Here is a 14,526-nt window from a genome sequence, read left to right on the forward strand (position 1 = left end):
ATTGAGTTGAGCTTTAGGCGATTCGATATAATTAGGACACAATGTTCATTTTGCTTAAATTAAATTACTAATTTATATTAATAAACATAAAAAATAATGATATCAAGATTATAAAAGATTACACAAGAACATTTTGACTTTGCGTTACTAAATGATACAACATAATTATCTTCTTGAAAATAACACACTACAACAAGTTACTCAAACCGTAGATGTAAATGAAAAAAGGGAAGGTTTCCAACAAAATAAATATCAATAAAAAATTACTTTAGTTTTACACGCCCTAATACCACTACTACTACTCTAAAAGAATTCGTCACAGCGGCAACGTAATACTTTCAGCCAGATATACCTTAAACAGACGTTATATTCGCACTGAACTACAAAATAATAAAAACACAGAAAGTAGAACCGGGATTTTTTGTGAAAATCATAGTTATCTATGGATGATTTTTGGCACAATGTTATAAAAGATAAAGACGAGTGGTTATATTTATTAAGACAATTTCAAAATAACCCTGTATTTTATCTAAAAAGTTCTAGAACATTAAAAACAAGTAATGCCAGGTTTGATATAAAGCACTGATTACACTGAATACGCATTTATATCTTCTTCGTAGCGAACGAAATTTAATAAAATTATGCAAAAATATATCCCCATAGGTCGTTATCGTGGAGTTCAAAGGAAATTCTCGGTGCTAATAAATTCAAGAAGAGCTCTTACTGTACTAATACTGAAGTTCTGCGTGTTCCTCCAATAGAATAACAATTTTGAATGTTACTTGTATTTCTTCTGAACTGTACTTTGTGACGAGTTCGTAATTCTTAATAAACATTTGTTTCGCTGTAAGCGCGGTTTATCTGAGTTTATTCAGAGATTTTTTGTTATCCAAAAAGTAAGTTTTTTTTGTTAATTTAATACCCAATTTTATGCGGGTATGCCGATTACAGCATACATGAATCAAATGTACGACTGTACAAAGCATATACTTTTTATTAATAAGCATGTTAGAAATTGTATCATAATCATTGAAATAATTCAAAATAATGTTAACGAATTAAATTTTCGTCCGATGTAATATGTATCACACAAATAAAATATATGTACCTACAGTATCAAGATAACAATATATGTCAATGACAATATCAAGTTGGAAGTTCTAATTGTAATACATTACTTTCCGTCGAACACACATAGTACCTTAGAAAAATAAACAAATAAATAATAATACCAACTATTAATAAACAAGAATAATAGTAAAATTAATTACACATAGAAATCCATTTGTCGTGGCATCGTAGCTCACTCCGTAGAGTTTAACGGATCGTAGCAACAGTTGCATCCAGTGCGCGCTACGAAACACTCGCCTACGACGTAGTATCAAAACATTAAGTCACGCGTAATAATTTTGCATAAGATATTTTGAAATGTCAATTATTAATAATAAATCGTTAAATATAAATTTTCAATAACTTGAAAATAAAATAATGAATGTCTTTTAAAATTATGTTTTAAGTGTTTGAAGTGATTATGGGGCATATAATTCCAATTACTTTCTTTATACTGACATGCGTTAAAGGTAATAAATCATACATTATATTTTAATATTAATTATTTTACTTTCATAATTGACTAGATGGAGTAACATTTAAGTTTATTTCAATTCTTATTATTGAAACTTTAGGTACTTTTTAGTTGTATGCCTCAGTTTTTTCTACATTTATTCTATTTTAACTTTGATTATCATCATGTTTTGCTTTGAATTTTAAATTTTACTGCAACTACACCGAATATTTTACTTGTTAAGTACAGCGTGCGTACTTGTTTTTGCTGCATATATCAAGAAATCTAAATTGATATTGTAATCCAAATTGCTTAAGCGAGCGCCCCACGCACAGCTGACTTGGGGGCATTGTAAGCATGTTTTCATTTATATGATTAACAAACGTCTTTTTTACCACAACACCGAAACGTATTTACACTTATTATAGATTAATTTAATAAATTCCTTCCTACGTTCTAACGTTCACGTTCTTCTACGTGTTACTATGTACAGGTTGGTTGTTACTACTTATTGTAAATAATGAACCTAAACTTTACAAAGCTTCAAAAAATATAAGAGAGCGATATATATTTAGTTGTTCCGTAGAATCATTTTTTTTTTTTTACAAAGTGCAAAATTTTCTCATTGCAATTGATATTAGATTTAATATGGTCTAGATAGTGTCGTCTGACGCGAAATCCGTTCATGAGTTAACACAATTATGCCGGCCTATTTAAATATCTGTCCCATGTCATGCCGCCATAGAGGGCGAGTTTATATAGATAACATATTCAAATCCAGAGCAAGTGTAGTGTTTATTCCAATGGAAGAAACCCATACGTTTTTTTAGGATTGTATCTAAAATCTCACGGTTTTAAGCCATAAAAAGGCGTACCAAAATATACCAATAACATTAATACCTACTATTTATCACATCATTTACCATTCAGTTATAACTTTTTTAGCTTTCAGAGTTGAGAAAAATTCTTGCACATTTAAAGGTGTGTAACTACAGTATAATCCGTTTATTATGACTCTGCCTATATTGACCAACCTCTTATTATGACGTAATTACACTACGAAGTTTGGTTTTCATATAAGATTCTTTATAAAAAAGTCGTATATAATGACTTCCCTTACAGTGACATGTCGCTTATTGTGACCCCTTTTTAATAAATTATGTCCGGTTATAATGACCGACATGATTCTTTACGCCTTCAGTAATGTTCCTTGATTCCCGACGACGTTCGGCACGTGGCTCGTTTTTGTTTTCAATCTCAGTGAGTAATTGACATAGCGATGTCTTCTATACACAATAGTATTAGAGACTGTTTTTACAATAAAATAAAAAAACAAAAGCAGACAAAAATTACAGATTACTTACATTAAAAAATACAACTTTTATGTACATACATACATACATAGGTGTGTACTTATTACGTGCAATTTTTATTTTATAAGTTACTATGTTTCTTTATTAAAGTACTTAAATACATGCATACTATTTACATAAAAATGTATTTTTTTCACAAAACGCTTTGTATGACGTCCGCTTATTATGACGTGTTTGTCAATTCCTTTCGATGTCATTATAAACGGATTCGACTGTATAATGATTTGACGATATTAATTATTATTTTATCCTTAAATTATTGTACATTGTACAAGTATAACTACAATGCCCAATCATGAAACCACAATTTTTGATATGAAGTTTAGTATAGAAAAAAATAAGGATTAATTTTACATGTTATTGAATTCAGGCAAAATCCATCTGCGCAGAAAAGAACACAATTATAGAACCCATAGTTCACAGTTGTATTCCACCTTCACAAACCACAAAGTATAGAAATTAAAAGACATATTTTTTTTGTAATCCTATTATTTGCTCAATATCACTTTAATTCCTAATTGTATAAAAATTTTCCCAACCCTCAAACTGATCAATTATACCTATTGACCGGTTGTGAGCTAGATAATTTCTGCATAACACGGTCCAATTACCCCGTTATTCTTCAACCCCGTTTTATAACAATTCTTCACAGTAACAATCTGCTTACGGGTGGTTGGTATCGCCATCCCCGCTATGAAACAACGCGGCGACTCGGCCACCCTTACCTGTGACTATGACCTCGAAGGGGGGAAACTGTACTCAGTCAAATGGTATCGGGATAATGAAGAGTTCTACAGGTACATGCCTAGATTGCGGCCGCCGCAGCATTCGCATAAACTTGATGGGGTTAAAGTTGACGTGAGTTATGATTTTATATCTTATGTTTTTATTATTACAGTTTAAAGTATTTTGTAATGAGGTAAAGACTTGTGTATCTGTAATAAATGGATACGATATTAATTTTGATGAAATTGAAAGATTCGAAATATTTAAAGTAAATTTTAGATCGAATCGATTTTACCCAGTCGTAACATATTGCCTGTGGTCGAATCTTAATACTTAATAGTCGACTTCTATATTACCGAGAAGATGTTTAGAAACTTTAATGAGTTCATTTCCAGGGATAATAAAATAGCTCTTCACTATCTTCAGTATTAAATTTTGCAGTGCATTTACAAAAATACTTAATTTAAAATTTTAAGTAACGTTTAATTTTAGTACTTGATTATAGTTAGAGAAGTCAACGGCCCGTCGAGTGCATCTGAGAGAGCTGACCCTTAAGTCCCGAGGGTTTTACCGGTGCGAGGTTTCCGAAGAGGCTCCCTCTTTCCACTCCGCGCAAGCGGAGGACTTTATGGAAGTTTATTGTAAGTGCATAACGTAGAAATATTAATTTTGTGTAAACATTTTAAAAAAGGAATGTCACTTATCAACGTTTGCGTACAAAGGAACAACAATTAGTAAGGATATTAGAATAAAACACAGTTAAAATTGTTTTTTCATTACCTGCAAATTAATGTGTCCTTAGTTCTCATTCAAATAAAGTAAAATTGTTTTATAAATACAAAAAATATGTAGTAACTTAGTTATGATAAGGTAGTGTAGGTATCATTGCTAAATTTAATGCCAATTTAGTACCTATTCATCGAAATCATGCAGTATTTATTTATTCAGGTTCTCATTTGCAACAAACTTATTTGTATGTAGGTTGTTGGAAATTAATTTACGTCACAGACTTGGTTAACCGTGCGGTTTCTAACAATTATAACCGCTATTACAAAATGTCTATTATAAAAATCAAATGTATATAATAATCTATGTATATAATAGAACTCAAAAATAATTATTTAACGCCCGTGATTGTAAGACGTTAGTGAATCCAAAGCAATATTTCAACTACATACCAGTGGCGAAAGTTCCATATATTCCGATTCCTACCAGCCTTATATAGATTTTATGTAGAATATAATTCTCATTAGAACGATTTACAGACCGCATTCATACATATTAGTACCTATATGTTATGTAGAGTACCCTTTTAGAAAATTTGACCGTTCGGCATATTACACACACTTCAGTTAGAGAAATGTAATAACGGTGAAATGAAAAATTGGATTCCAATAACTTAAACAAACAAGTTCCAACTTCATTCTCTAGAGCTTGGAGCGACTTAGATTTGTTCTTAATCCCGCCGCAACTTTCATCTTAATATAGAATAATATAAGATCTTCGTACGAATAGTAAGAAGGAACGAACTGCGAAGTTAAAGTAAAAATTAAAATTAAAATATTTTTCGGATTTTATCGCGGTTTTAATTATTTTAGTTTTCTCCCGGCGTTTCGAAGACTTTGCAGCCTTCAATGGCATCTTTAATGTCTAACATTCGCGTAAACATAAGAAATCATTATGTAAAAAATTAAATTACTATTTCCTTTTAAATTCATTTTAATGCTATGTTACTTTAATGCAATGTAAATAGTTTTGTAAATCACATTACTCTAACTAAGAGAGGAAAATATATAAAGTACCTTATTACAGTTCCTATTTCATAAATCATCATGGGAAAACAACTATTCATAAACGGCATACGATTAAGACAGTTGTACAAAGTCAGCTAACGACAAACTTTGTTCATATAATAGAATTTAACAGTTACAGCTAATAGAAAACTAAACTAGTCCAGGAAACTAAGTCCCCCTTGATCCAATTATCAAAGCGCTAACTTCTACATGTGACATTCCAGATTTTCCACGTGAGAGCCCCCGGATCACCGGTCACGAGCGTTCTTACCGACTCAAAGAGCCACTCGATGTAAACTGTTCATCGGCTCGATCGTTCCCGGCTCCTGAGCTGCAGTGGCTTATCGACGGACAGAAAGTGAGTCACATTATCAAGTATTAATGCTTTCAAAAAAGGTTTAGTATTAGGTAAGAGAGCGATCCTAAAAAAGTAAGCCAAATTAATTCTAGAATATGCTTGGAGACCGGTAAACGAATATTTTCAATCCCGGTTCGGAGTTCGATCCCCCGACGTGACGACGCTAGGGTCAAAATACTAGGTACTTATAATATAATTAAAGAAAATAAAACCCATTTTATTTTTTGTGTCGAGGGGTTATTTAATTTCTAATTCCATATTTATTTCAAGCTTTTTAAATTACTGTTTTCTCCACTGTGCGCCTCGATCATATCTAACTAATACCTACTCATTGAGACAATTCTTATAAGCCTAAACGCACTATATCTGGTGTAGGTTGCTGAGGAGTTTGGTATCCTGTACACAACTTGCTCCTACAGGATCAGCCCAAGGTTGCACTGCCTTAAAAATACCACTAAAGTACACCTAATTTCAAATCAATCGGATTTGTGAAAGTAGTGAACTGATATAACGCCTAAATAATTCTTTCCAAAATAAGGCTAAAAACCATCACGTCACATCATCACATCTTTCAAACAAAAAAAACTGTATTGAAATCGATTCATTAATTTCGGAGCTACGATGCCACAGACAGAAATACAGAGTAGGTACACTTAAACCTTAGAAAAAGTACCTACTCTAGGTACTTACTCAAAGTCTTTAACATATAACATCACTATTTGGGCGTCAGGTATTAAAAATACAAGCTACAGTAGTGCATTCACATCCGAATGAGATATGGGTGTTCGGAAAGCCGATTTATTCGGAAATTCTATACTAATAAAAACAAACATTTATAATATGAATCTTGTTTATCAGAGTAATAAGTCGGAAATTAAATACAGATTACTTTAGAATAAAAAGCTGTTGTTTAGCCAATATTTTACGTGCAGAAGGCCTTAATTTTGATCTATCGAATAGAACCAGTTCGGTTTATCGGTCGTTCGTATAATCGACGCTCTTCTGTACTCTATAATATTCAGAATACAGGTAAAAAAAAATCATTAAAATTATTCGTAGCATAAATAAAACAAGACTGAAAAATTATTTACAGATGGTGTATATATATGTGCCAATATTTTTTTCAAAATCAACTCTTACTCCATTGAAATGTTACATTTTTTAGGCCTTACCTTGCGTTTTTTAGAGGACGCAATTTTATTTTTTTGAAGTGTAGGGGGGGTCAGTCTAAAGCTAAAACCAAGTTTGTGGGGTCGCCACCCTTGTCCCACGGACGCCAGCTGGAAAATAGGGGTTGAAATGGTTTTAACGATGTAACGAGTAAACTATTTATCTGACAAAAAATGTATAAACATTTTTTGTAGCAAATTAAATTCTCTACAACTTTGGTCTAGTAACTTTTGTCGTAGAACTATAAATAAAAAAGTTATAAGCGAAAATGTTAAGAAATTCAATGTTAAGCAATGTCCATTGCAACGTCATCAGAACGTGTATTTATAAGGTTCATAATACTTTTTTTTGTACTCTCATTAAGTACCCAAACCCTAAGTACCCAAATACCTAAGGGACCATTAGGGAACAAAAGAACATCTGCCTGCTATTATTATTATTATTTCTAACCTCTCTTATTGTAAGAATAGCTGATAATATTGTGTTGAAGTTGTCGTTCAACTTATATCTTTTAGTTGTGCTACATATTTCTGTACGTGCGAATGTATTTTATTCTGTTTTTAATTCTGCAGACGATTTCGAATGATTTTAGACACGATTTTAACTTTAGTGAAAACTACTTTTTTTTTATTAGCATTTTGACTTTTAAAAGACTTTTAAAAGTCAAAATGCTAATGAAAAACTTACTTAGGACAACTTCAACACAATATTATCAGCTATTCTTACAATAAGAGAGGTTAGAAATAATAATAATAATAGCAGGCAGATGTTCTTTGTTCCCTAATGGTCCCTTGGGTATTTGGGTATTAATGAGTACAAAAAAGTATTATGAACCTTATAAACACACGTTCTGATGACGTTGCAATGGACATTGCTTAACATTGAATTTCTTAACATTTTCGCTTATAACTTTTTATTTATAGTTTTACGACAAAAGTTACTAAACCAAAGTTGTAGAGAATTTAATTTGCAACAAAAATGTTTATACATTTTTGTCAGATAAATAGTTTAAGAGATACATCGTAAAACCATTTCAACCCCTATTTTCAAGATGGCGGCCGTGGGACAAGGGTGGCGACCCCACAAACTTGGTTTTAGCTTTAGACTGACCCCCCCTACACTTCAAAAAAATAAAATTGCGTCCTCTAAAAAACGCAACCCCAAATGTAACTTTTCAATGGACTATCTTGATTTAACTTGCTCTTATATCTAAATGTCAACTGACATCGCCGTTGCTGCTTTTTAAGTCAAATCCAAAAATATGAATGGTTCTAAAGTACCATATAATAATTATTAAGTGTATTATTAATCTTCTTTTTCTCAGGTTACAGATAGATCCTGGCTAGTAGCATATGGTTCTAAGCCTGCGCCTCAAGGACTTTTGGTAACAACTCTTGGTCTAAGAGCCCCAACGAAAAAACGGATGAAACTCAAATGTGTGGCAACTATAGACACTCATAGAAGAGAACGAACTGTCATCATAGGTAATAACATTATTAATTAATATCCGTAAGTGATAAGAGTACCTTAAAATTAAATCTATATACAAATTACACGCGTGACTATTTTGAAGGCGCCCTTAAAATAACAAACCGAATGCAAGAATGCGTTCATATTTTTTTGTTGTTTATCCATTTATATACTTACTTACATTCAAAGAAGTGGGGATATCCACGCGGGCAAAATGTTATACCTGCATAATAGATCTTATTAATTTTCTCACGGTAATAAAGTTTGACAGGCTATTCTTGCACTCGCAGCAAATATTACAATCAAGACGATGCTAATTCAACTAATAATTATATAGTTGGGTTATCATATTGTCGTTAGTTAACTTAACCATTCACTTTGGTACCAAGATATGCCATATCTGGGATCCTATGCTAATTTTGATTCCCTTATACGTGGATTTTTATTTCGGGATATCTTCCACGCAAACAGTACCACATAAGGTTAAATAAGTACACGTAGGTATTATCATTCAACTGTATCTGCAAAGCTACGGCAAACAACTCTTCATGCATTAAACGAAACATCATTTCATGTACTATCCATCTTTATCCTATAAATTTATAAACTGCAGTAATTCCACTGTAAACAAACACTAGTGACAAGTTTATTCCATATTCTGAGCAGTGGCGTTGATAGCAAACGAGAGCTCGAACTCGCACAAAGAAAAAATCATTACCCTCCTTCGGCATTTGGTTAAATCGGCCTTGAATAATCTGCCGACCAGAGCCTCGCGTCAGTTAAGACCGCTCCTGATTCCGAGGTGACGAGCTACCAGTGGCAAAGGGTCCATATAGCTATCTAATTATGACTAGAACGATTTGCAGACAGCATTTATACATATTAGTACCTGTATTATGTTGTGTCGGATTCCCTTTCTAAAAAATTTACCTTTCGCTACTGCGAGCTACAGGCCTGACAGGGAAATAGACTCATTATAATTTGTTCATCCAAGCAAATGCAACATGCCTGCCCTGTGAATTCTTATCCCGTTAATATTGTAGTAAAATACCTATTAATTGCAAATATATTTAATAAAGCCTGATTATATTTTGTTTTCAGAAACCAATTCGGGCGTTTTTCGGCACAAAGCTACGAATTTGCTGATTTATATCATAGTAATTACTGTTATACGTAAGGAAGTATTGTGATAGATATAAATATAAATAAATTTATTTCGTATATATATTCGTATTACTTTATTCCATAACAACGAATAAACAAACATTTAATGAAAATATGACATAGTGACAATATCGGAAACGTTGTACCTAATAGCTTAAACAATATTACAAAAGTGACAAAAATATATCATAATTTTCAATTAAAATATTTGAGATAAAATTATAGAACCTTAGAATCGGCTTATTTAGCTAACATTAAATATGATTTGATAAACGGAATAGTTACTGTTAAACTAAGTATAAAATTAAATGTCTAAACAAGTTCAATTTTAATATGTATAACAAAATTTCACAAATCTGCTGACACCGGAGAAAAAGAGAAGGGAATGTAATATGACATATCATTTCATTACTTATATTCATTTCTGGACCAACAATAGAATAATTTATGATGGTGCCAACGAAGAAATAAGTGTTTTAAAACCCTGTTAGATAAGAGCCCACAATCAAAATATTTTTACTATATTTTCTCATATACACCAACTCTAAATGAATCATTCATGTGTAGTGATACTGCTTTTCTAGATAATGACGTAAGCTCAAAAATTATATTGCATTCACAAGCAGAGTATTTGGAAGCGTTATGTTATTGGGCACACGACACACTCGACTAATTTATTTAATGGACAAAGATTGAAGACATCATTGTAACCACTATACTGGATACACATGGTATACCTAGAGATGTTATTATCTAACCTAATATGAAACTCTTATAAAAATAAAAAGTACATCACATTTGAAACATATTAGGCACTGTGCTATTAAAACAACACTTTAATACATTGTTTGCGAATTAAAATCAGATAAAATAGAATATTTCAACTTAATTGTTTCATTTATCCCTCTTGACCGAAATCGTCCATGAACTTCCTGAGTTTTATCATGTCATCGTCATTAACAGTAGGTTTAGATGTTGCGAGAGATCTCAACATATCGGACATTGTGACGGGCGGTTCTCCTAATTTGTCGCTCGGTACGTCCATCCAAGTCATCTCTACAGCTCCCGGATCACCAGGCGAACAAGGAGTTAGCAAGTCATTAACAATAAGGTTAGGATCTGTTGGACTAGGGCCAGTAACTTTCTTGAAATGTGTGGCCGACTGAACTTTACGAACGGGCTGCATCAAAGCATCGCGAACGACAATGCTTATATCAGCGCCGGAATACCCATCGGTTTTAGCAGCTAATACTTTTAGATCTTGTTCTGAAAGCTGGTGTCGCGTATTTCCCATGTGCAGTTTAAACATATCAAGACGCGCGTGCTCTTCTGGTAGTGCTATGTAAATACGCTTCTCAAAACGTCTCCTGATAGCTGCGTCAAGAACCCATGGAATATTTGTAGCACCCAGAACTAAAATGCCATCCATATCGTTACCGACACCTTGCATTTGAACCAGGAATTCAGTTTTGATCCTTCGAGCCGATTCAGATTCATTATCAGAACGTGATGAGCAAAGGGAATCAATTTCATCAATGAAAATAATACTTGGTTTATGTTGTCGTGCAAGATCAAATAAGTTTCTCACCAATTTCTCAGATTCACCAAGCCATTTGGACACAAGATCAGATGAGGACACAGAAAAGAATGTTGAATTATTAGCTTCTGTAGCCACAGCTTTAGCTAAGTATGACTTACCAGTACCAGGAGGCCCAAAAAGCAGGATCCCCTTCCAGGGTATCCTCTTACCAGTGAACAAATGTGGGAATTTTATTGGTAGAATGACAGCCTCCTTCAAAGCTTCTTTAGCAGCCTCCAAACCAGCCACATCACTCCATTTCACATGAGGTTTTTCCACAACAATAGCTCCTTCAAGTTTTCCCTGTAATTTCTTTTTCTCTGGATCGTCAGAATCACTGTCACTGTCACTCTTCTTATCTTCACTTTTGGAATTTGATTCACCATCCTTCACTGGTTTCTTCTTGCGATCTTTCTTAAGATATTCCTTCAGCTTCTCTGCCCTATCTAAGTACTGGAGACATTTAGCCCGAATACTCTCTTTAGCTCGTTCTCCTTGTGCCTCATATTTCACAGCATGAAGAAAGTACTCTACACCATGTTCATAAAGCCTTAATGCTTCTTCATAATTTTTATTCTTGTCCTCTTCAGTAGCTTTTGTGACAAGGTCTATGGCCTTCTGCAGGGTATTTGATGATGCCATTTCTCAACTTTAAATTGTCACCTGAAATTAAGGAACAAAAATTTTTTATGAATTTATGAAATCAAATATGATGATTTCTTATGTTTATCCAAATGTTAGACATATAAACCACAAACAAATCCGAAAAATAGTTCAATCAAATATAATTTTAAAATTTTTTGTATCATACTGCCAACTAAATAATCTGCTTTTAAAATTCAAAAATTATGTAGTTGTTTCAATAATTTTTAACCAAATAATTTAATGGATTCAGATAATGAGATAAGAAAAGTTTTAACAATATTTTGATTACTTCTCCTTGTAAAATTGTCCCATTAATCTAAATGAAGTGATTAATCAGTGTCTCAGTATCACTTATCGATTGTCACAATTTTATTTGCTAAACTGGGCCATATTTGAATAACTAGGAAAGCACTAATATGCAAAAAAGTATATATTATATTTGATGTAATTAATAAATCCTAGAAAACATGATTTTAAAAAAACAGCATTATCTGCTCCTATCAGGTTTAAGTTCCCAAAATATATTATAATATTAACATTAAGTGTTGATAAAATACATAGACAAAACATATTTGATTTTTATTATAAAAATATGCCGATGAATCATACTTTACAATATTATTATTACATAAGTAATTTTAAACACAATTGTGAACAAAATAACTAAAATTATCTCAACTGCAGACACATTTCTTATCTCTAAAGATGTTTTAATGTTATTATGTCACATAGTTGAGTTTTTTTTTTTCATAATTATCATTGAGGCAACAGTAATACTATCTCACATTTATATATATTGTATGTCAAAACAACTTACATAAATGCCTTTCACATATTAAGTAATGTTAATAATAAAAAAAATATTTATTGAAATATTTAATATAATATAATATATATTTAGGCAAATATGTAACTTGTGCAGCAAAGACCTGTCATACCCATCTTATTACACTTCTATGTAAATAAAATGTAGCCTCCATGATATGTTAATACTGCAGTGGCGGCCTTATCTGGCTCGAGTCTTCAAACAGAAGCAAGAAAAAAAAGTCCCTGATTCCAACAATTTCGTACATAAGAATCTTTGTATAATTACTAAGACTCCGCTTGAGCCCTCCAAACTGTTTATGGTTCATCACGCTTAAAGCCTTTGTAATTTATCTGCTAACATAATATATAAAATAACTCCAACAGATTTCTAAGAATATTAACATGTTTGACCTAGATAACAAACCATCCATGGTTTACTTTAACAATGATTGACTCTTAGCTACTAATTTCTATTGTAATATATACTGTTTGTACACAATATACCCTATATTTTAGTATTGATAAGGTATTTGTATGTTTCCTAATGGTAACCAACATACATAAGATATAGAACCATACATAAAGTTAATTGCAAAACAAAGTAAATTGCCTAAAAAGTATATTGCATTCTGGGATCCAATATTTATGTTGTAAACACAATAAACATTGCAATTATGGCAGCTGGAGGTGTCGGTCCCAACATCCCCCATCTGTAATCCATTGGGAGTTATTCAAGTCGGCATCATTTGCACTGGAGTTAATATGCAATGCTCATAAAAAACAATATTGTGTTTCACAATACATAAAGAGTTCTATATGAGATGTGCTATATACAAGACTGAATAAATTCATAATTTACAAAATCATAACAATATGAAATCAATTAAGTACCATTTTGTACAACAACAAAGTATGTACTGCCAAACATAACAAAATTTAGGTCATAAAATAAAAAGAAATATGACCCTACCCTGAGAATATATTTTTTTCTGCAACCGTAAACAATAAAAACAATCCTATATATGTCAATATTCACTGACAAAACTGGATTTGTTTTCAAGATTAACTGCTACTTAGAATGCATTAAGGAAAATGACTCATTTCATGGGAGGCGAAAAAAGGATTTTACAACACAGCAATTACGTTATATTTGTTCTTAATTGGATAGTTAATTGCGTGAAATTAGGTATGGTAGCAAAAGAGACACTAGTCACTATTTTATGTATTCACTTGTACACTATGACAAAATGAGACCCTATGAGATCATGAACGAAAAACCCACCGATAAAAGTCACTGTTTTGCACCAAATTAAACGTCCAAATACGCAAAACTCACCATGGAAATCAGGACTGATGCATAAATATGCAATATCTCCCCTATTCCTTGTGCTAATCACACGTATTTGTATAAAAATACTGAAATACCAATCTATGAACTTGTTTGTCGCGTTAAATGCATATATTTTAGAGCTGAGGGCTGCCAGTATTTTTTATTATAATTATACGGTAACGCCACAAAGATTGATCTCCTGCATGCAATCAACGTTAAATGGAACAAATAAAATTACTAAACGACTTTATTTCAATTTATGTAATTAGTTTACTATTTTAATATCAAATTACCAGATAATATAAAGATATATCCACTCTCTCATCTTTCAGTTTTTGTATCCAATTAAAAGATTTGGTAACCCTGACTTTCAACTGTCAATGTTTTCTTTTACCCGCAGAATAACAACTAAAGCCAAGACCGTAGTTTTTTTTTCATGAAGTACAATAGCTTTTTATAGTCTGTGTCTTGTACCTATGCCAATCGATTAAGAATTGTAAACAATCGACTAACTTAGGCAACCCACAGTGATATTCATATATCTGTG

The 14,526-nt window shown here is 32.1% G+C and overlaps 2 protein-coding genes across 2 annotated transcripts; one reads left to right on the top strand and one right to left on the bottom strand.

The window, feature by feature from the left end:
- Positions 1-3,128: 3,128 nt before the first annotated feature.
- Positions 3,129-9,677, top strand: LOC115444290. Its single transcript, XM_030170016.2, has 6 exons — positions 3,129-3,387; positions 3,590-3,795; positions 4,169-4,304; positions 5,681-5,814; positions 8,309-8,468; positions 9,556-9,677. The coding sequence occupies exons 2-6, from the start codon at positions 3,631-3,633 to the stop codon at positions 9,642-9,644; spliced, it is 684 nt and encodes a 227-aa protein (XP_030025876.1). The 5' UTR covers positions 3,129-3,387; positions 3,590-3,630; the 3' UTR covers positions 9,645-9,677.
- Positions 9,665-14,314, bottom strand: LOC115444289 (vacuolar protein sorting-associated protein 4B). The gene is made up of 2 exons (XM_030170014.2): positions 13,986-14,314; positions 9,665-11,860 (listed from the first exon to the last, which is right to left on the bottom strand). The coding sequence occupies exon 2, from the start codon at positions 11,837-11,839 to the stop codon at positions 10,517-10,519; it is 1,323 nt and encodes a 440-aa protein (XP_030025874.1). The 5' UTR covers positions 11,840-11,860; positions 13,986-14,314; the 3' UTR covers positions 9,665-10,516.
- Positions 14,315-14,526: the final 212 nt, after the last annotated feature.

This window comes from Manduca sexta, chromosome 21 (assembly GCF_014839805.1).
Source record: "Manduca sexta isolate Smith_Timp_Sample1 chromosome 21, JHU_Msex_v1.0, whole genome shotgun sequence".
In the NCBI taxonomy this organism is placed as follows: domain Eukaryota; kingdom Metazoa; phylum Arthropoda; class Insecta; order Lepidoptera; family Sphingidae; genus Manduca; species Manduca sexta.